We start from the raw sequence: 24,080 nt of genomic DNA on the forward strand, positions 1-24,080 counted from the left end.
CTAAGCAAGGTCACTCACAACTCTCAGAAACCAGAGATCCTGACTGTGGAATATGCTTCATGGCAATGCCAGAAGATACAGTTAAGGAAACTGAGACTATAAGGTGAACGAAGAGGCAACTATACATGTGCTCATAAAGACAGAGCTTGCCCTTAATCAAAATCCAGAGCATCTGGATACCATCAGTCCACAGCTGCCAAGCCATGCAGGAAAATGGTGGCAAGGCTGGGCCTCAAAACAGTCAATGCCCATTAAATGCCACACTTGCTGCATGAGGACTCTCCACTGAAGGAAGCACTATAAAATAACAATAAATCAATGTGTGTTCAAGTGTTTAGGGGTTGAGTATAGCATTGTCCACACTGACTATGAAATACAGAAAACAAGACACACAGGTGGTTAGAGAAAAGAGGGGAGGAAATGTAGAAGCCATGCACATCAAAGACAGGACTGACCTAAGTGAGAAGGTGGCATGGATTCAAGGAATATAGTCCCCACACAGGAAGGAGGTAGAGCCCCCAGGAGGACGTGGGAGGTGACACAGAGGCAGGAGAATTAAGCCTCTTTTGCCACTAAGGAAGTCAACTGAAAACACTGAAACAGGGATTGCAAACTAGAATCGAGGAGTAAATACCAAATACTCAGCAGCAGGTGAGTGGAGTGGAAGACGTCCAGCAGTTTCCTACTGACCTTCCCTCGAGCCCAGCCTGCCCCAACTGCTCCACAAAAGAAGTGCAACAGAAACGGCATTAGGTGATTCTCAGCTCTCTTGGAGTCCTGAGATGTCCAAAAGGCCATCATCTTCTGTGGAGTCCTCTAGCTAGGGGACTTCACCACACTGGGGAGCCTCAGTAAATACCACGGAGTAGAATCACTGCCCCAGGAGCCCTGTCCAGACTCCTTCCAAGACCACAAACAAACTGGTGAATGTCTCAAGCCAGAGTGTAAGGTAATTTGCTACCCAGCAAGAGATGTGAGGAATCCTAGGGAACTGCTGTTCTTAGGATGAGAACATCTCTTTTTGACTCTTCATATAAATAAGACAAAAGTAACTGAAGAAAGTTTTACAGAATTAAACATAGGGGCTGGAAACGTGGCTCATCAGTTGAGAGCACTGGCTGTTCTTCCAGAGGATCCAGGTTCAATTCTTGGCACCTACAAGGTGGCTCACAACTGTGTGTAGCTCCAGTACTGAGGGCTCTGATATCCTCTGTGGGCACCAGGCAAGCATATGGTACACATATATACATGCAGACAAAACACTCATATGCATAAATAAATCTAAAAACAACAACAAAAAAGAATTAAAGATAAAGGTGAAGCCAAGCTAAATCTTAAGTCTTAAACAGGTCAGGGGAGAGCACCAGTGCTCCAACCCCAGGGAGCCTGTCCTTTGTGTTTTGGTGCCTGGCTCTTGCCAGCAGCTTCAGGTATGAACAACCACCTGGCAACCACCACATTGTCCTTTCCCTGTCCCCAAACTGATATCACATTCTATCCTTCACTGCAGCCCACACAAGCCTCAGAGCAAGTAAGTAAATGGGGTGGGGGGATACAATGGCTCCAAAATCAAAAATCTGATTTATTGCTTAAAGAGGGGGTGTGAGGGTGTACACTGCTGACGCCCGAATGACAGACAGCACATGTCAGCTCCACCACCAGTGCAGGCCCTGGGCATGTTCCAGCAGGTTCCTGTGACAAGGCAGCAAGGTTCGCATCCTCTTTGCCACCCTGGTTCTCCGGGGGACCTCAACAAAAATCCTTGGGAAGAAGGGTAAAAATCACAAAGGTGGTCAGAGGCTTCTCTAGCCCTCACAGCAAAAAAGCACTATTAGTGTTGTCTTTGGTGACATGTGTTTCAAGATAAACTTGTGTTTCTCTGCTGCTATGTGCATAGGCTGGAGTACAGAAGGGAAGTTCTACACCTGAACCTTTAACATACATCGAACACTTATAAGAGAAGTACATCAGCACTATACTCTGCATTCTGGGATCCTGACTCTTCTGCAACAGGGCAGCCCTGACAGGAGACACACACACACACACACACACACACACACACACACACACACACACACACACACAGTAAACCTAGAGTCCTACAGGGCACCTGGAGTGGCACAGGACCCTGCTCAGTGAGGCTGCATAGAGCTCAGTGGGTGCAAACACATGAATTGTAGCTGCAGGCGGAGGAATATCAGGTGCATCTCTACGCCCTGAGGGCTCAACTCCTACACTTAAATCCCTCCCACTGGAACAGCCGGCTCCAGTTTCACCGAGCCAGCGAGCCAGCGTGAGAACAGATCCTGCTCCTCAGCCCTCAGCACCTTGCACAGAAGGACTCCTCATCCCAGCACTACCCACCTCTGGTAAGTGTTTACTATTTCTTCAAGTTTTCTTTCAAAACTACTCTACAATGTGTCTTGCAGTATCTATCTAGGTAAATTGCTTGCTGTCGTCTGCTCTTTCCTGTTTTATTCCCTAAGGATTACTCAGAACCTGGCAGGTGCACCTTGGGGATGCAGACCACAACTACAAAACTCCAAATGGGGCTGATACTTTATTCCAAGAATATGAGCAAGCTTATTTAGAAATCAAGCCCTCTTTTCTGCTATAAAATTTATTTTAAAAATAAACCAAAACATGGATTTATACTAGAACTTAATTGTTCCCTACTTTTCAAAGAAATTACGATAAGTTTCAACATAAAAGAGGCAAAAATCATGTATGTATATAGAAACATAACTATACAACTGCTGTTTTTCATTTTCAGTTTAATACCTAAAACTTTTCAAGTTTAAAATAAGTGCAGCTTTGACAAAAACTTTCAAAAACAAGAAGCCAACAACGTTTAAGTTTCTGTTTGGTTGTTAAGGTTACACACACGGGGAGGCGGGTATTTTTCCTATATGAAATTTCCCATAAATCTGTATGAAAATTATTACTGATCAAATAATCAGCTAAATCCAACCAAATCAGATTTCATTTAAGCAGAACCACCTACTAGTGTTTTCTGAGCATTAGCAAAGTCTCTCTGGTATTTTAGACTGGTGTGTTAAGGAAACGTGGGGCAAGGTGATCTCTGGTGCAATGCTGGCCTGGGAGCTGTGTGTGTACTACGTGCCAACACAACAGAACCCATCTGTTTTCTGGATCTTTTCTTCCATACTCTAGAAAATTGCTTTCCTCTAAAGTTATGGCCGTCCTAAGTTCACCTTCATCTTAAAGAACAGAAAGTTTGGGAGGGAGTGGCGGCCAGTCACTGCAAAAGCTCAGCTGAAGTAAAACTCACAAATCTTGTTCTTGCGACACCCCAGTGGGTAGACGACAGTGGCGTGCCCTTGAGTGGTGCAATAATGCCACATCACAGTGCTGTAATTATAGCATGCCCTTCACGACGTTCCACCTGTGAGGCTCTGTGCCAGACAGCTGGACACCACCAGGAGGAATATTACAGCACTGTCTTGATTTGCAGGTCAATTCACAGGACAAACATAGCTACCCAGCCTGTCGCATCGCTGTCCTATAAAGCAAAGCTGTAATTACCTTCATTGTGTCCTACCAGAGTTCTTTTAAACTACTCTTTCTCTTGTCTGTTTTCTAAGTGCAGACCCCTTAGAAACTTTTAAAACCAGCCAGCCACTCACTGTTGCCTTGATACCAGCAGCTACATTACATGTCCACACTTAGGGATCAGCTAAAGTGCTTTAAAGACAAACAGAACTCTGTGGCCAACCGAAACCACACAGTGCTCCCTGTGTGGGCAGGTATCCCGGATGGCACACTGTGGGCAGAAGGAAGGTGCTCTCAGCCCAGGGCCCTTTCCTAAGGCAAAGTCAAGCAGGTGAATATAAGAGCTGTTCAAGTCTCAACTCACACAGCTGATATATGTCAGCAGAAAAATTAGGACAGATCTTATAGATCTTAAGCTGGACACTGTATATAATTTTAGGTCACTGTACTATTGTAGATAGTCTCTACTGCATCCCAAGATGATTCAGAGAAGAAAGCCTCAAGTCAAGGTGGGTCTGGGGAGGCATGTTTGAGAACAGGGATTTCCCCAAGAAGACAGAGAATACCTGGAAGCTCTCTACCAGCAGCCCGACCCAGGCTGGATGTCTGTGGGAAGACACCCTCATGAACCCCCTGACCATCATATGGGAAGTGAAAGGGAGGAGGGTAAGATGCCAGGTAAAACTCCTCTGGGGTTGTGTCAGCATCAAACATGCTAACACTACAGTTCTCAGACAGGCATAGCTCCACATATAGCCTTCCAGAGATGTATTCCCAAAGTAGTAACAGGCACACCCCAAAAAAGAGATAGTCATATATATATATATATATATACCCTTCTTATTGCCTTTAGGAAGAACTTCACCTTTGAATACAAATCCAAACTTACTGTAAACAGTCAAAGTTCCAGGCTTTACTGTTTAGGCAACAACATGCACTTTTGGGAATATTTAACACTAGCAGCTGCCAGAAAAAGTCCAGCAGGTATAAACTGACCAATCAGGACTTATTATAAGCCTCCATGCCCACAGACATATGTGCCTGGCTGCAGTCATGGCTGTGGGTTAGTTTCTTCATACTCATAAACCTCACTTGGGTAGGACAGAGAACTCACAGGCTGACATCATCATTCGAAAGCTTACAAAAGCATCAATTTTATCCCACTTACTTCTCTAACACAGTAGTTTTATAGATGAGTTACACCCGCCTTACACCTGCCTCCAAGCAGTGAGTGCTCTGCTTTAATTAGCAATTGTGAAATCCTGAGGGGTCAGTTTATCCAAAGTTACTGAAACTACTACAGCTAAGCCTCCATTTTTATACTCATTCCCTTCCAGTTTTAATACCTCAGTAAACAGTCTCACTCTAGAACCCTTGCACAAGAGCCACTGGGGATTATCCCATCCAGCCTGCTCACTGTCCTGAGGATGGGTAGGCCAAAATTAAAAAGGCAAAAAGTTCAAACCAAAACTTCAAATAGCATTTTACTTTAATATATTACATTTTAATATTTAATACATAACATACATAACTTTTGGGGGGTTGATAACTTCATACATATATAATAGCAATTATTTTCTAAGTTACTCTTTAGGATAACATATGGTGATTTGTAAACCATTTGCCTCCTATATATATAAGGCAAAAGAAAACCTTACCATGACAGTGTGCTTATTTAACCACTGTGGGTATTAAATATTTAACCAAGTGGTGTGCTTACTTCTTCTACCCCAAACCATCAGTAACATTCACTAAAGTTGCTTCTTAAGGCCCATCATTATTTCCTTACATCTAAAAAGGCCTTTCTAGCTTGTCCAGTACACACAGTGCAGTGTCCATGTCCATACTCAGCAACTGGGAAGTAGCTCACACTCGATAAATGTTTGCAACTGTCATCATTTTGATCATGATGCTCCCAGTTAGTGATGAAATCATCTCTCTCAGATCTGTGCCATGACATATCCTATACAGCCATGGGAACCTGTCTTGCAGAGGTTCTCACGCCTTCAGAATCAAGAGTGTAATGAGCATGCCAGCACAGGCCCCACTGACTTATCGAGCTGCCCTCATCAGCTAGTCAGACAAGGCTTCTCAGGTTCCCTGACAGAGGCAGAGAAAATGCACTCCAGGTACAAGCTGGGCCCACAGAGAATTTCTTTACATTTTCCTTTTAATAGGGGAGAAGAGAAAGTCACAAGGCTATTACTGTTACTATGATCAGCTTTGACAGGGTGCTTTGTAGCTTCTGCAGCAAAATTGCATTCCAGGCAGGGTCCCCTTTGACAGCTTAGTCTCCCATACCCCTCAGCCCCCCACAAAAAGCCTAGGACCCTAGTTTCCTCCCAGTCATGGGGCACCTGACATTCTTATCTAAAAATCTGCGCTTCACTCTCACTGCTATTGCTGACTCTCACAGTGGACTATTTTCAGTGTCAGCTGAACCACTGTTCTCTCAAACAACTACTTAACAAAACAGCCCTAAACTACAGTAATAGGATAGCTAGTGAAGAGCACGTTAGCTCTTTGTAAGCTTGTTCCTGTTGTTTTTTTTTTTTTTTTTTTTTTTTTTTTTTTTTTTTTTTTTTTGGTTTTTCGAGACAGGGTTTCTCTGTGTAGCTTTGCGCCTTTCCTGGAACTCACTTGGTAGCCCAGGCTGGCCTCGAACTCACAGAGATCCGCCTGGCTCTGCCTCCCGAGTGCTGGGATTAAAGGCGTGCGCCACCACCGCCCGGCGTTCCTGTTGTTTTGAGGAAAAATAAATCTTGCTAAGCAGCACAGACAGGTCTTGAACTTGAGACCCTATGCCTTAACCTCCCCTACTTGATAGAACTTCAGGTGTGCACCACAGTGTGGGTAAAGTTCTTTGTGTTTAATATGTATGTATGTATAATTTATTTTTATATAATAAATATTATAATATATTTTGTATAAAATTAATATATAGTAAAATATATTATATATATTTACAGACACACACACACACACAAATTAGAAGAAAAAACAAGTAAAACCAGATAGTGTCCTCAGAATATAAAGTATACAAGAAGAAATAAAGAACCCACTCTTGTAGCTGGCCACTCCACCCCACTGCCCACTATACACATGTATACTGAGGACAGGGGAGACAGACTTAGAGTGAGGACTTAGGCATAAGACTTTAGTGGTTGGTTCTGTTTCTGAGGGTCTGGCTTACAGACAAGTATCTGGCTAGGTCTAGAGGGCATAGCTTTACACCTTTCTCACAAACTTAATTTTAAAGCTAAGAACAATTTGATTAAATAATTTCCACTGAGTGTTATTTTTAAGTATTTAAAATACTTAATACAAGATCTTTCCCTTTTCACATACCCTATACAAATCAAGGTGCCTGGCCTGAATACTTCACCTTATACCCAAGCTTCATCTAGGGTCACCCCAGATGTCCAGGCAGGCAGCTTCGCTAAGTGTTCAGCTTTGGGTTAGGAAGCACTATAAGATCTGGATACAAGAGACACCTGAAGCAAAATGGTTTCCTCCCTCTACCTGGATACCACTGCTCTGTGCTCTTGAGAAGGTATTTATCCAAGGAAGGGAAGGGCAAATCTGTAAGTTTATTCTCAAACACTGATGAATGGCAGGACATAAAGTCACTCAGGGACTTGCAAATCATCCTAACAGCACTGCAAACTGAGACGACCGAAATAAAGCATCCACATTTTTTGAGCCAACATAAATGCTACTTACTAGAGCTAAGGATGTAGTACAGTGGGTACAACTGCCCAGCATATATGAAGCTATGGGCCCAAGCATCACCACCTCCCCTAAAAAAAGTATAATACTTGTGATAAAGCTGGCTTTTCATTTGTGACTTTAGAAGCAGCAGAATGAAGTGCTATGTTCTTAAATATTCCTCATTTTTAAATATTCACACGTAAGGTATAGTAGCAGAATAGGTAAATAGGGCCAAGCTGCCTTGTAGCACTTAACTCAACAATGCCATAGCACAGTGACTAAATGCCTACTCCCAAAGAGGATTCAGAAGGGAGGCTATGGTACAGAATCCTATCAGAAACCCCATAAAAATGACCAAGGAAAAGTCCAGATTGCACAATAAAGGTCCCCAAAACTCAAAGAATCACCTTTAACACCGTGCTCTCTTGGTCCCCAGGCAGTCCTTGCAGGTCAGGCCTGAGACAATATCACAGGAAGCTGGCTGCCTGCAGAATAGACTAGTAGTGACACAGGTGTCACTAGCTCTCTAAAGGCAGGAGGCCTCTCGTTTGTTTTTAGTGTGACAGTGCAGAGAATGGCCCACTAACTGCGCCTGACACCAGTCTCTGTCTGCCTTCACAGCTTAGGTGCCCGATGGAAGGAATTTTCCTTGTTAGGCCCTCTGCACGTGGAGCTGGCTGCAAATAAAGTACTCAGACCAGGAAAGAAGACCAGTACTCCCTCCTTCAAAGCCACCATATCCTGGTCAAAGAGGAGTCAGCAGTGACCACACACTGAGCAGACCAGAGTCCAAATACAAAAGACAATGAGTCTCCTAAAGGAACGGAAACCAAAAAAGCCACACTATATTCCACGGCCCCCAGGAAAACCCTTCAAGTACAAATGCTTCCAGTGTCCTTTTACATGCAATGAGAAGTCGCATCTTTTCAATCACATGAAGTATGGTCTCTGTAAAAACTCTATTACTTTAGTGTCAGAGCAAGATCGCATTCCCAAGTGCCCCAAATCTAGTTCACTGGACCCTAAGCAGACCCACCAGCCAGAGCCCACCTCAAAGCCAGCCACTTCCAAATCTCTCCCAAATGGACTCTCCAGCTTTGATCCAAAGTCTCAACAGGGATCTGCAAAGGAAGATGCCAAAGAGAACCTAGAAATGCAGGCCCGGGGGAGCCACAAGGGTCCCCAGAAACCAGCCCTACAGAAAGAAATGACACCAGAAGCCATTCTCAGTACCCAGCCTTGCCTAGACAGTGGGGTTAGGTCTTCAGCCTTTGTTCCAGTTGGGGAGCACAGACTTAGGGGGCCAGAAGACACAGAGGCTCCTGAAATGCTGGCATTAACCAACTCCACCACCAAAGCCACCTCTTTCCATGGCAAGTCTGCATTCCATACTCCTAGTTACCCCTGGAAAGCTGGTTCCCCATTTCTGCCACCTGAGTTTCCACATAAAATCCCATCTACAAAGGGGTTTGGTGCTATCTCTCCCTATATGCACCCTGCAATCCCAGAGTACCCCCATCCCTTCTACACAGAGCATGGGCTGACTGCCATCTATTCCCCCTACCTCCTGACTGGGAACACGCCTGAGTGTGACACCACTTTGCTGTCTGTCTATGGGTCCCAAGACCAAAGACACTTCCTGTCCCATCCTGGACCAATGTCTAAACACTTGAACACAACTCCATCAACATATGACCACTACAGATTTTTCCAGCAATATCACTCAAATCTGCCAATTCCTTATGGATTTTACAGACCAGAATCGGCATTTCCCTCCTACAGTCTCAGGCTCCCACCTGTTACTGGTATCACACGAGATCAAAGCTCTCGCCTACTTGAAGAAGCAGCCCTGGCTTACCCAGCCTCAAGTCCCTCTGAGTTAAATCTTTCAAACTCCCACAGAAAACACACAGAGTTTGAGAAGGAAAGTCCAGTTCCTGAGGCAAAAGATCCTTCTAAAGATGGGCAAAGGGATGCAGAAGAGGCGAAAATGAGCCCCCGAGCAGGGAGCGCTGCCACAGGCTCCCCAGGGAGGCCAAGCCCCACCAATTTCACCCAAACAAGCCAAACATTCGAAGGCCTGTGTGACCTCTCAAACAAAGCAGCCTCCTCAGGAACCCTGGAGCGACTCCAGCAGCCTGAGCAGAGCCCCACTGCCTTCAAAGCTGTTCAGAGGGGCTCAGAAAGTCCTCATTCTCAGCCTCCTGCAAACAGAACAGAGTCTCCAAAAAGGTAAGAAAATTTCTTTTTCAAAATTTTCAATGTAATTCTGTTCAACACCAAGTTCACACTTGCTCAAAATACTTTTACATGATAATTTTCCTAAGATTTCTCTTGATTTCTTCTAGCCTCCAGGCCATGAACAATGACCCTCCAGCCCAGATAGGGACCAGTACCTCTCTCATCACAGAGGCTCCACCCTCCAGCCCAGAGGACCACTCCAGGATAGGCCCCCTCAATCTCTCCAAAAAGTTGGAGACAAGCCCTGCAGCCACTTATGGACCCATGTATGTAGACAATGCCCAGGCAGACACCCTGGGCTTCTCAGGGCTGCAAGACCTGCCACTTAATCTCTCTGTAAAGGATCCCTGTAATGCCTGGGCTCCTAGGCCTGTCTTCCCCGGCCCACCACAAGGTGCAGAATCTGCAGCTGCTCTAAAGACTGAGACAAAAGGTTCTGAAGATAAGACAAGCCATGTGGAGACACAGCAAGACAAGGCCCACAGCAGGACGACCCCAGATGGACACACAGTAGACAGCAGTGATGAACAGAAGCAAACAGCGGCTGTAGCCCTCTGTCAGCTGGCAGCCTACAGCCCAGGGAACGTCCGAGTGGGTGATGAGGAGAGCACAGTCCAGGAATCCACCTGTCAAGATGTGCCCACCCTCAGTGCTACAGAGAACCAGGGGGCTCAGTGTGACCTCAAACCCAAAGGACAAAAGAGGACAAGTCAAAGGGATGCAGGAAAATCCCAGCAAGGAACTAAAAAGCAAAAGCTGAATGACACTGTACCAAGAGTGCTCACTCTACGCAAAAGAACCCGGGTGTCCTGAGGCTCACACGCTCCACTGCTGTGGCTAAAAAGACGCCTTTCACACTATGTTCTAAGCAGCAGCTTCACTTTTCTGCTTTTTGGAGGAGGTACAGTCTTGCCATGTTGTTCAAGCTGGCATCCAACTTGTGATCTTACTGCCTCAGCCTAAGTGCTGGGACAACCAGTGCACCCACAGCTTACTTTCACTTTTTATCAAGTCAATTTTTATAAATACAGTTTCTCTTTTCTCCTCAAAAAAGACAAAAGGCTGTAATCTTGTTCAGTTTTTTGTAAACATTAAGAATAAATATTAAAAGGTGTTTCTACTTCTGGTTGTAAAAACATCTCAGTGGCTTATGCTCTCTAAGACTGATGAATTAAACTAGGCTTTCCTGTCTGTGACACACCAGGAAAATATACAGAACTGAAAACTGGCTCAGCAGTGTGAGTCAGTGTGAGCGGTAGGAAAAATGACCTTTTATATGTACTATTTTTCAGGACTAGTAAACTTTTACTGTTTTCCTATGAAATATAGTTATGTGTTTTGATGCCAGAAACATCTTCATTTGAGCATCAAGTGTTATATGTAAAAAATGTTGTGATTAGTTTTTACTGAACTGCCCACAAGCATTGAGAGGCTGATTTTACAAATAATTTATTTCCATCAGGGAAATGCATTGCTGGTAAATCAATCAGTATGATCAATTTATTCTATTTGTTTATGATGTCACAGCAAACTTTCTCACTTAGCCTCACGTTCAACTCCCTAAAATGATGTACATATTGTTAATTTTCCAATAAACTCATGTGTGAACTTTAAGAACACATAAAGCAAAGACCAACATCAGGTCTGTGGTATTCTTTAGAGTATTCTGCCATAACATTCGGCAAGAAAGAGTTATAATGAAACTAAGAAAGTACTTCTGAGGTTGGTGAATAAATTAGTAGCTAGAGTCCAGGCATGTACAAATCTTCACCCCTGGGTCTTTTCAAAGACCATCTAGGAGTCCTGAATCTCAGAGTACCTAGAGGGTAAGTCTCAGGAGCCCTGGCCCCTAAATACTATGTGGGAAGGCTTCCACCTTTCCTGGTCCCCAAAAGCCCTTCTACTCTGGACAGAGACGACCTTATCCTACATGCTAGAACCAAGCTACAGGCACTGAGCACAGGAATTCATGGTTCCTTATTGAGAAATCCTTTTGCTCATCCAGCAATTCCCAGCTCCTAGCCAGTCCCAATAGAGGATGTCTAGCGAAAGCTGACCAGTGTTCTACCTTCAGGTGATGTTAGGAATAGAGAAACACTTTGCAACTGGTTAAAGTCATATAAAATTTCAAATACCAACATTAAGCGGGATGCAGAGTTTTTCACAACCGTTATGAGATGCATGAGGTCAGTGCTGCAAGCCATCTCTAAAGGTACAGCAGGTTTCCCACTCACGGAAGCAGGAAAGCTTTCTGCTTCCACCTGGTGAGGCAGCAGGAGCCCTTCCCATCCAAGGACCTAGATGAGGCCTTTGGGTCTATCAAACCACCACATACCACTAACCCAAATGTACTCTCTTATGATATAAAACCAACAAATACAATCATCTTATTTTCCAGTCTGGCTCTTTTTTTATGTTTGGCAAAGAACGAAACATGACCCCTCCTGCTCCCCATCAAGTAAAGGCCTGCAGGAAAGAGGAATGATCCATCAAGCACTGTTTGCTCCATCCTCATGACCCAAAGCCTGGCACTAACAAAGTCCTCCTGGCAGGCTTAACCCATATAACTCGGCCCGCCATTCAGGCCCAGAACTCTGAAGTACTATGATAGCTTACCCACTGTCCATATCACCTTAAATGGCAAATAAGAACCTGGCCAGCTGCCACCCATGCCTGGGTGAAGCATGAGAAGCTACTCTACCAGACATGAGGTACTCAGCCTGCAGAAAACTGGTCTGTACATGGTACCACCAGCCTCAGCTGAGAGACCCACAATGGAAAAAGACCACCCTCCAGGAACAGTTTGCTCCAAAGGTCACCTTCAACAGCATATCCATGGCAACTAGAGTAGATACTCTATCTGCCTATAAAACAAAAGGAATCCCTACAGCTACATAATAAAACACTAGGATCTTACTTGTTTCCCAATTACTACTTCTCTACTTTCACATATGATTGACTTAAGAGTAAAACTCCTCCCAAAAAACAAAACAAAACAAAATGCTTTCAAAAAGTTAAACAGAACCACATGACCTAGCAATACTACTTCCAGATACATCATATACACCTTAAAGCAAGTCTCAAAGAGACATGCTCATCTCCTGTCCACAGCAGCCAGGAGGTGGGATGATGGGGAGAGCAAGCATAGTGGAGCATTACTCAGCCTTACAAAGAAGGACATTCTTACACATGCTACAGTATGATGAGTCTTGAGATCATTATACTCTATGAAATGAGCCAGTCACAAATGGAGGAGCTTTTACTCTTAAGTCAATTATATGTGAAAGTAGAGAAGTAGTAATTGGGAAACAAATAAGATCATAGTGCTTTATTATGTAGCTGTAGGGATTCCTTTTGTTTTATAGGCAGAAAGTACACACTTTGTACTTACATGAAGACCCAAGAATGGGCAAAACCATAGGAATAGAAAGTTGACTGGAGTTATGTTGGGAGGGAGACAGGTCATGTATTTGGAATAATAGATGTTTTAGAACCAGATGTATGAAATCATTGCCCAACAATAAGAACATAGTTAATGTTACTGAGCAGAATGCTTGGAAATGGCTACAACAACAAATTTGTTTTATATATTTTTCAACCATAAGTTTGAAATAAATTAATAATGAAATACACCAAAATCCATTCAATTATATTTTAAATGAGTAAACCGTAAGGTAGGTAAACTGTATCTTAATTTATATTTTAAAACAAAAACCCTTTCTAAACAATCCCAACAATGGTCCACTGTGATTTGTCCTCTTCCCACAACACCTTCTACAGGGCAGGAAACAACAGATACAAAACTCCCTCAAAGGAAAGCACAGGAGGGCAATTCGCTCAGCAGCAAAGTCAAGGGTGCCATATTCTGGTCTTCATTTTTTTACAAACTTGGGTATCTGGCAGCTCAAAATGGCACAAATGCTAAAACTAAGTAACAGTGCAACTCTGGGACCTGGTCAACATGGCCCTGACCGGGGATCTGTTTGCCTGGGACCTGAAATGCCAGGCATCCCACATACATATTATCAGGGCCAGGGGAGATCTCCAACCTCCCTGTCTCCCCCCATCTCTCTCTCACAAGCATTTCCCTAACAAAACTCTTGTACATTTAATCCTACATGGCATTTGCTACTTAAGAGAACCCATAGAGATGACACAACACTATCCAAACGTTCCTTTTTGGATGATGTCATGCAACACGGCAAAACAGGAGTTCTGTGCTGAAGTGCTAAGCTGGACAAAACTGATAGGATCAACTTTTGCAGAACTCTGGATACTAATCAAGCAGTTATGACAACCAGAGGAATGCTTAAGGAAAGAAATTACTGAGTTTCAGCACTCACAGATACTCTCACATCCTGTCTAATGCTGAGATATGGAACAGACTGCAGAAAACAAACACAAGACAATCACTGGGACAGTAGACACCACAGGCCTCAATATATCCTAAGAGCAAGGGCCTGTGGGGAGGAGGCTTTTTTCTGTAGGTGCCTACTAGAATATTCAAAATATTCTGTTTTCAACAAAAATAAAAAAATGGCAAGGCAGACAAAGGAACAGGAAAGTATAACCCAAACACGGGGGAAAGCATCTCTGAAGCAGCCCCGACACTGGACTTACCAAACACAGACTTTAAAATGCTTAAGGAAACCAAAGACACGAACAAGCTCAAAATATCAATAAAGAGACAAAAATTATAGCAACTAAACAGAAGTTCTGAAATTGAAAAGTCCAGAGCTGAAATGAAGGTTCTCTAGAGGGGTGTGATGATTGATACTGATTGCCAACTTGACAGAATCTACAATTACTTAGGAGACAAGACTCTGGGTGTGTCTATGAGGGAGTTTCTAGATTGAGTGAACTAAGAGAGGAAGTTATTTTAAATGTGGGACACAGCATTCCATGAGCAGGGGTCCCAGACTTTATAAAAGGGAAAGTGAGCTAAACACCAGCATTCACCTCTCTCTGCTTCCTGACGGCGAATGCAATGTAACCAGCAGCCTCACATTCCTGCTGGCATGCCTTCCCAGCAAAGATGGACTATCCTCTTAAAAGAAACACATGAGCCAAAATAAATCCTTCCTTCTTTTAACTACTTCCATCAGGCAGAATCTGGTCACAGTGATGAGAAACTAACACAGGGGCTCACGGTCAGATTTGCACAAGTAAAAGGCAGAGTCAGTAAACACAGAGACAAGAAACTGAAATCACCCAGTAGGAAGAGCAGAAAAAGAATAATAATAAAGGAAAAGGAACAGAACCTAAGAGACCTGAGGGACACAATGAAGCACAACTACATACCTAAAATTCAAATCCCAAAGCAAGAAGGGAGAATGGGGCAGGTGGGATATTTTTTTTTTTTTTTTTTTTTTTTTTTGGTTTTTCGAGACAGGGTTTCTCTGTGTAGCTTTGCGCCTGTCCTGGAACTCACTTGGTAGCCCAGGCTGGCCTCGAACTCACAGAGATCCGCCTGGCTCTGCCTCCCGAGTGCTGGGATTAAAGGCGTGCGCCACCACCGCCCAGTGGGGCAGGTGGAATATTTAAGGAAGTCAAGGCTGAGCACGCTGACATTTGAATGAAAGTTAGGAATCTACACACCCAATAAGCTCATACCACATAACTCACAGGCACAAATTCTCTATTGAGTAAAAACAGCAGAAACAGAAGATTTTAACATAGTGTCCAAAGAAATAGGAATGTTTAATTTCAAAACATAAAACTAGGGGGGGAAAAATAAACCACAAAATTAGGGACACAGGTATACACTCTATTAGAATAGTAACACTAATCAAATATAGCCACGAGAAAATACAGCCAAAACCCTAGATGAGCCTACTCAGGCTAATCATGATGCCTCATGGCATATTCACAGTGAACAAGGTTCAAAGAGCAACTCCCCCCAAAAAACAAGAGGACCAAAACCAGGACCAATAAAGTATCTGGGCCACCTGAAATAAAGGTCCTTTGATAATGGCCTAAGTCCTTATCCACCAAAGCAAAGATTAAAAAAAAAAGTTAGTCACAATGTGTGGGGGAATACGTGTGTGAGTGCTCACTTGTGTGTGCATGAAGATAACTTGGCAGAGCTCTTTAAAGAGATGAAAAGATTCTCCTTCCTGAGACTTTGTCCAGGTCTGCCTCTGAGGCTGTGGTAAAGCCCATCTGACCTCCCCAAAGTCACTTCCTCCCTGACTTCAGCATGCACTCAGAAAGCTTCCCATGTCCACTGGAACAAAAACAAATGTACCAACAAGTTCATCTACACCTTGTCCTTCTAGACCGTGTTTATCCAGGTACCTTACCTCAAACATGTGCCTCTCCTTTTCCTTCTTTTCTTAAGACAGGGTCTCTTATACAGCCCAGGCTGACCTCAAACTCACTGTACCAAGAACAGCCTTGCCTCCAATTTCCAAATGTTGGGATTGTAGTGCTTTTGCTTTCTGTCAATTCAGAAAGCTATATAGTATACAACGGCTATGAGAAGCAAGTACTGACTTTAAGCAAACAAGATCACTCTCAGAGGAATGGTGTGAGGTCTAAAACAAAAACATAAAAAGCATCGTTCAGAAGCTCAGTGTTAGTGTTACCATCTTCACACAGGTTCCGCAGCCCGTCACTCTTGCCTGACATGATGCTTCCCCATCAGGAGACAGTACCGTGTGCCCCTGGCACCAAAAGAAGCTTCAGGGAGGTTCAGTTCACATGGAGGCACTGCAGGGCAGGAGGACAGCTCCCCACAGAAAGATCATGGGCTAATTTATTCCACATCATGTTTTAAACAACAGCCTGACATTTCTCACTTGTAACACCAATAATATTCTTATCCTTACTCCAGCTGGTAGGATCGATGCTGTCTGATGTCCTGAAATATGGCACAACACACATACAAGCTAGTTCCACTGAAGAAACCAAAGAGAAACTGCTGTGGGATGGCCTGTATGTCAAATGTGTTGCTGATTGGTCAATAAATAAATCACTGATTGGCCCGTGGCCAGGCAGGAAGTATAGGCGGGACAAGGAGGAGAATAGAGCTGGGAAGTGGAAGGCTGAGTCAGAGAGACACTGCCAGCCGCCATCAGGACAAGGAAGATGTAAAGTACCGGTAAGCCACAAGCCACATGGCAAGGTATAGATTAATAGAAATGGATTAATTTAAGCTGTAAGAACAGTTAGCAAGAAGCCTGCCACGGCCATACAGTTTGTAACCAATATAAGTGTCTGTGTTTATTTGGTTGGGTCTGACGACTGTGGGACTGGCAGGTGAGAGAGTTTGTCCTGACTGTGGGCCAGGCAGGAAAACTCCATCTACAAGAAACAGCACTGGTTCAGGTTCTACAGCACAGCCAGTTGTAGAACCTCATTAACTGGGTTTCCAGAGCTGAGCTATCTGCACAGACCTGCTGGCCTCGTGAAATGGGATAAACCAACACATGGGTTGAGGAAACCCTCCCACCACTCCCAAAGTCTGTGTTCAGTCTTTTCTTACAAAACAGTGTGACTTTGCCACACCACAATTCCTGACAAAAGAGGCAGTCCTAGCTATAAAAACAGCCACCATCTAGCAATACTTTGGAGCAGTTTCAGACTTCTTCCTCGGTCATCAGGGATGCACAACCAAGCCATGATGAAATGACTGGAATTCCACAACAACTGTAATAGTAATTATTTTTTTAAAAGAGGAAAGGCAAAAATAAATAATGAGGATGTGAGGAAAATGGGGCCCACATACAGGGCTGGTGGGAAAGTACAGCAATGCAGCCAGCCATGTTAGAAGAGTCTGACTTGTTTCTTGGACTAACCATCATTTCCACTCCCAGGTCCATATCCAAGACAAATGATAACACATGTCTACACAGAAACTCATAAACAAATGTTCATTGCAGCATTACTCAAAGTCAAAAGGTGGAGGCAACCAAAATGGTTACTTAAACTTGTAAGACTAAGCAAAAAGTAGTACTTCCACACAGTGGAATCCCCATCAGCAGTACAAAGGAATGAAGCACTACCACCACACAGTGACCATCAGAAAATTACATAAAGTTCAGACACAAAAGAACAAACATCAAAGTCTGTTTACATGAAATGTCTGAAAAGGGTAAAACAGAACAGCAGAGAGGACCAGAGCTTGCCTAGGGCTGGGTAGTAAGGTGGGAGTGGCTACTCAATGCAGGATTTCAGCCTAAGGCAATGAAAATGTTCTGAAGTTAAATTACATGATGTTGCACAACTCCAAATATGTCAGAGACCACTATAAACTGTAAATGGGTAGACGATACAGTATGCAAATTATTGCAATGAAACTGCATTTTTAAAAGCACAAGGGCTAAATAGAATGCAGCTCTAGAAGACCTCCCTTGTGTCCCAGTGCTGACACTATAGTTTGGCATTAGTGACACACATCCCACATGATTCCGGTGTCTTACTCTAGACCACCGGTTCTCAACGTGTGGTTGCAAACCCCTTGGGGGTCAAATGATCCTTTCACAGGGATAGCATACCAGATATTCTGCATATCACATATTTAAATTACAATTCATAACAGTTGCAAAATTATAGCTATGAAGAAGTAATGAAATAATGGTTGGGGGTCGCCACAATACGAAGAACTGCATAAAGGGCTGTAGCATTAGGAAGGTTGAGAACCACTGCTCTAGACAAAAGTCATACCCTGCACAATCTCTGTAGCACACTTTTAGGAAGGATCGTCTCTGTCCTTTGTACTCCTTCCCCTTCCACTCACAAGGCACCTCTAGAGAGTGGCACATGGCCACAGCCTTATTCTCTTACTCCACCTTACTAGGACCCAACAAACAGCCTGGGCTCATGGTCTTTCTGCACATGCACTGCACTGTGCCCCCATCCTGAAGCTCTGCTCCACTGCTGCCACAAGCTGTGTCCTGGATGGATGACATCAGGACACTGTCACTGCAGGTAACATAATACACTGTGAAGGCACCAAGTGTTCCATCTGCAGGTGCTCTCAATGGGTGATAGTACCCCTCAAGAGTGAAAAGCAGTTCTAAAGACAAGAAAACCAAGTATTACCAGGGTCCACGACTCTCCAAATCTAGCACACAGAGTATATGCAACATGCAGCTACAAAAGGCTAAAGAGGTAATTAGTAAATTATAAAGGCTAGCATGAGAAAGAAGCCTGAGAAATATTCATATACCATGCCCTTCCCCAGAAGCACTGGTGTCCATAGCTAGCCACAATGAGGAACCCCACCAAGTTTCATCAGCCCTGAGGATGCAGATCCATGCACTTCAGTTACTTACCCTCTGAGAGTCTCGACGGCAGCAACAGGCCTCGTCTACCCAGTTCTGCCAATGCCAGACATCCACCATGCCATGCCTTATCCGTCTCCTGAAAACTAAGACAGAGTTCTAATGTCAACTCCATATTTAAAGCCCACAGTTTTGCAAGAAACACAAACTGATCCATATTCTGGGCCCATGAGCCTTGCTAAAACCATTACTTCTTGGCTAAACAAACAAGACACTCAAACCTAATATGAAGATAACTGCCACATCAATACTACTCTTTACATCACCCATAATAATGAAAGGACTTAGGTCAGATCATGACCAGTCCCGAGAAATTCTGCCATCTTCAACATCAAACCGGCCCACTCTGATCAGACAGTGGAGTCAACAGAGATTCTACCCAATTCAGAGGACACTAGTAAAAAGGAACAGGGGGACATCTTTACATGGCACCCACTGTTACCTGAATGATCACATTCAAGATTTAAAAAGTGATTAAATAAGATGGCTACTGTTGTCACATGCCTCTAATCCTAGTACCTGGGAAGTGGAGGCAGGAAGGTCAGAAGTGTAAGGCCATCTCAACTTCGTAAATTCAAGGCTAGACTACAGAGATATATGAGAGCCCATCTCAAAAAAAAAAAAAAAAAAAAAAAAGGACAGAAGGGAGGGAAAGGAAGAGGGGGGGCAAGCATTTAAAGACTTTTTCCAAGAGCTGGGTGGTGGTGGCACACACCTTTAATCCCAGTACTCGGGAGGCAGAGCCAGGCAGATCTCTGTTCGAGGCCAGCCTGGTCTACAGAGCGAGATCCAGGACAGGCACCAAAACCACAGGAGAAACCCTGTCTTGAAAAACAAAACAAAACAACAAAAAAAGACTTTTTCAAGGGTGTGGAGGTGTCAAGTCCAACTATGTTCCCAGGCTGATTGTAAAGCCTCCCAAGCAGCTGGGACTACAAGAACCCAATTTTGCACCCAACTGAAATAGGGTCTCACAAGCAACATTTTACATTTAAAATCAATGTGCCTGGGTACTCAAAAGTTCTCTTCAGGGTGTGGTCTGTCATAACTACAATGTGAATGACTGTTCTCAGACTGGTCAGGGCTGCTCTCAAGTTTCTGTATTTTGTTGCCAACATAAACATGAAAATGCACATCACAAAAAAGCAAAACAAATGACAGGCTTTTACCTATTCTGGCTGAATTTATTTGACAGCAAATAAATGTGTAGGAAAATCATCACTAAACTGTACAACCAGCTACTTTGTACACAAACTATTAAGAGAGGAAAAGAAGTCACTAATGTCTACAAGGTGGACACAGCATGGGCCTCCATGAGCTGTTAGATACAGCTGTCCTCCCACTCACCACCATCACTAATGACTCACTCATAATTACAATTTTTTAAAGTGTCAGGTGTCTTACCAGGTGTGTGCTCAGAGGCCATGTGATCATTTCAAATCTTGTGTTTTTTGTTTTATTTGTTGAGAAAGGGTCTCATGTACCCAAGCTGGCCTCAAACTCACTATGAAGCTAAAGCTGGCCTTGAACTCCTGATCCTCCTACCTCTACCTCTCAAGTGCTGGGATTATAGTTCCATTTCCAAGTCTTTTTTTTTTTCCATTTCCAAATCTTTATGTCTCTCAGGATTTCAAATGGAGAGAGACGCTTCCTCATACTTCTATGAAGATTACCATCAGAGTGAACCTGATACAGTATCAATACAATGATGACTCAAATACAGTAAACTAACTTAATTTCTAAACTATAAGTGTGTCACTATGACTCCAGGCAGGCAGGCCTGAGATGCTGCTATCACCACTACATAAAAGCCAGCCTTCATACAACAGAGGCAAAGAAAGAGACTCTGGCCAAGTACTAAGGGCTCGCTATTATCTCACATCCAATTATCTCCCAAGCCTAGGAATCCAGACAGAGAAAGCACAGAATGCTGAGATGCCGTAAATGGGTTGGAGGAAGAAGCTGGGAGATCCAGGTCTCTGCACAGACCCAACATCCTGACCCTTCCATCAGCATGCTTGCACAATGTGGTGGACTGAGGGTTCAAGATCAGTAACACCTTTTCTCTCTCCAGAACACAGCCACAAAAATAGGATACACTTTTGTATCTGCCATCTATTAAAACAACAGACCCTTAAGAAGGTTAAATGAGCTATGTGCCAACATTAGACCAAAACTGTAAGCCAGGAGGAAGGAACATAATCTAGAGAAGCAGTACACACCAGAACCCTGCAGCACTCCAAAGAGAATGGGCTAAGGATGCCGAAGAGATTGGAGGGAAGAGAACGGAGAAAAAGTTCCAGTGGGTATGCAGGGGCATACCTGCATAAAAAGTTCTAAGGGGCCAGAGGGAATGTGCAGAAACACCCTAAGGGGGATGGGCAAAAACAGTGCTTGAAATTCAGGGAAAGCTAGTAAATGATAGAATCCCAGCCCTTCCTAAACCTCTGCTCACTTGGAGAGCAAAAAGGCCTTAGCTGCCCTCAGAAGCCAAGAAATACTGGTACTAAGTTCAGGGCATCACCACCACACCTAACATCCCGTGACCTCCAGGAAGGAGCTCCAGGGACAAAGACTAAAACAAATCTAGAGAATCTTGATAAAAGAAGCTATATACATTATCTCCTCTCCACACTCTACAAAGTCCCAATAAGAATGTTTTCTGCTAGTAGTTCCACTATATATACCATCATTCCAAAACAGACAGTCTCTGACACACTATCTCCTGCAAATTGCAAACTGTCACTAAGCAGCCTGAGGCAAAATGAAGAAGGGCCTACACCAGATGGAAGTCAACTTTGGGCTGTTGTGTCTCTAAAGACACAAGGAGAAAGTGCTAGAGTGCCCGAAGTGCTGAGAACATACTTCCTGCCAGCCAGCTACAGGTACACAGAACAGCAAGACCAGAATTGTACTGCCAACAAAGGGCCATGAAAAATGAGTGTCTGGTCGGGCAGCGGTGGCACACGCCTTTAATCCCAGCACTCAGGAAGCAGAGCCAGGCGGATCTGTGAGATCGAGGCCAGCCTGGTCTACAGAGCAAGATCCAGGATAGGCACCAAAACTACACGGAGAAACCCTGTCTCGGGGAAAAAAAAAAAAAAAAAAGTGAGTGTCTGGACAGGCATATTCCCCTTCTCAACCCTCTACTTCCAAAGCCCAGAAGAAAAAAAAAAAAAAAAATCACACCCAGAGTGATAATCATTGGGAAAGAAACAAAACCAATGTCCCTGTCTATGAGTACACAATGCCAGTCTATGGCCCCAGGATCACACCCACCCAATAAGCCATCATACGCACAGGCCATGTGCACGCACACCCAGAATGTCCTGAAAAGCTAAACTTCAATTCATTACAATGCAACTCCAAATCCAGGCCTCAGTCACTCAAGAGTCTTAGTATCCACTCTGGCTAGCAGGAACATGAGGCATATATTCAGAACATTCCCTCACTTTAAGAAGCTCTGCCCATCCACAGAACAAACCCAAAACTTAAAGATGAAGACCTACATTTGCTTGGGTTCAACATTGACTTCATTTCTTTCTAAAGGTTTTAGACACATAATGGGTGTTGAAAAGAGTAACATCTGATAACTGAAGTTGTCAAGTTTAACTTTAAAAGGGAAAAAAATGGGGTTCTAACAAATAGCTCAATTGAAAGAAACTATAATAATACAAAAGAACAAAAAGCCACAAGTGATAACCTACCTGAAGCAGTCCAACACAGACCCCACCACATCATCTGCCAGCTCTCTGGGAAGCCTTCCAGCCATCCTACCAATTCTGAAAATGAAAAGCAACAGTTCATCAGCTATATATGACCATCAGGAGTAAGTCTCCCAATCCCCACAGGAAGGCATGCCTCGAATACTGCTCAGCAACAATGCCAAGGACAGTGCAGGTGATTCTTTGGCCATGTGAACAGGGTACGTGGTCACCTTTCCCCAAAGTGACAGACACTGAACTCATCACTGATAATGGCCCCCACATACTAGACAAATGCTGCAAGAGCCAACCTAGACCCTCTCATCTATACACTGTCCCATTTCCATAAAAGGCTAGTCCAAGCCCTGCACAGAGGAAAGCCAGAGACCTGAAGTCAGGCCCAAGAGAAGGCTCCTCCCAGGATATCTCACTGTGCATGCATTTGTCCACCCTCCCAGAAAGAGAGGCTTCAGGCCAAGCTATATCTACTGTTGACATAAATGGCAGCCCCTTCAGTCTGTGGAGAATCCCCACTTGCGATGCCAGGGGAACTGGTAAGCAAGAACAGCACTGCCTCGCTTTATCTTTACCATACAGAGTCTCTTCAACAACCTAAACATCTAATTTGTAGGCATTAACTATTACTAATATTGGCCTCACACCATGTTAGAGAATCTAATATCTAACCTCAGTAATTTTTTTTTAATTTTTGTTTTTTTGAGACAGGGTCTCACTATGTAGCTCTGGATGCCCTGGAACTTCCTACATAGATCCAGCTGGCCTTGAACTCACAGCAATCTGCCTGCTTCTGCCTCCCAAGTGCTAGAATTAAAGGCATGCACCACCATTCACAGCCAGTAATTATCTTTAAGTCTACAGAATATAAAACAACAGTTCTATCATTTGAAAATCTTCAAAGTATTTACAACTCTCAAGGCCCATGTAAAGTTTTTAAGGAATGAAGAGGCAACACTGACTGAGACACACCTGCCCCTCACCTCTGGCACTCAGCACTTCCCTCACTTAGGGTATTTATACATACCCTTTGGCTGCAGACCACCGCACCACAGTGTCCTTGTCCTTCAACCCAACCAGTAGCTGCTCTGTAAGAACCAAGACACAAACCATCAGCCTATATAAAATCTTAATCCTCTTGCTTATGTGTAAACTATCCTACCAATCCTGCACTCCATTCCAAAGAATACACTGTGGGAACTATGCTGAGAATCTTAATTTTAGCCAGCCATGGGTTACACATCCCTATAACCTCAGCACTTTAGAAGCTGAGGCAGGAGGACTGCCTCAGAGACAGTTTGGAAAGCCTAGCACTCAGGAGGCAAAAGCAAGCAGATCTCTACTGAGTTCAAAGCCAGCCTGGTCTACATAGAGAGTTCCAGGCCAGCTAGGGTTACACAGTGAGACCTTTTCTCTAAAACGTAAGAGTCTTAATTGTTTTTGGTTTGTTTTGGTTTGTTTTTTTCACATTAATAGAAGGATGGGTGTGATGTGTGCATGCCACGGCATGCATGTGGAAACCAGAGAACAACTTCTAGGAGCTGGTTCTCTCCCTCCACCACTGAGGAATCAAACTTGAGTTGTCAATTTTAGTTAGTCCTTTTACCCA

At 43.8% G+C, this 24,080-nt stretch overlaps 2 protein-coding genes across 4 annotated transcripts in view; one reads left to right on the forward strand and one right to left on the reverse strand.

The window, feature by feature from the left end:
- Positions 1–24,080, reverse strand: part of Tbcd (tubulin folding cofactor D) — a 176,134-nt gene that overhangs the window by 95,002 nt on the left and 57,052 nt on the right. The window contains exons 11-13 of one of the 3 annotated variants that reach the window (XM_052756743.1): positions 23,499–23,559; positions 22,460–22,534; positions 18,744–18,838 (exon numbers count right to left, since the gene is read on the reverse strand). In XM_052756743.1, the coding sequence (XP_052612703.1) occupies positions 18,744–18,838; positions 22,460–22,534; positions 23,499–23,559 (231 nt within the window). The remainder of the gene's footprint in view (positions 1–18,743; positions 18,839–22,459; positions 22,535–23,498; positions 23,560–24,080) is intronic. The other 2 variants (XM_052756744.1, XM_052756745.1) reach the window with 2 other exon arrangements.
- On the forward strand, positions 6,549–14,736 carry Znf750 (zinc finger protein 750). Its single transcript, XM_052756746.1, has 2 exons — positions 6,549–9,456; positions 9,573–14,736. The coding sequence occupies exons 1-2, from the start codon at positions 8,030–8,032 to the stop codon at positions 10,276–10,278; spliced, it is 2,133 nt and encodes a 710-aa protein (XP_052612706.1). The 5' UTR covers positions 6,549–8,029; the 3' UTR covers positions 10,279–14,736.

Source organism: Peromyscus californicus, unplaced genomic scaffold (genome assembly GCF_007827085.1).
Source record: "Peromyscus californicus insignis strain IS unplaced genomic scaffold, ASM782708v3 Scaffold_3__1_contigs__length_106647218, whole genome shotgun sequence".
NCBI classification, from domain to species: Eukaryota; Metazoa; Chordata; class Mammalia; order Rodentia; family Cricetidae; genus Peromyscus; species Peromyscus californicus.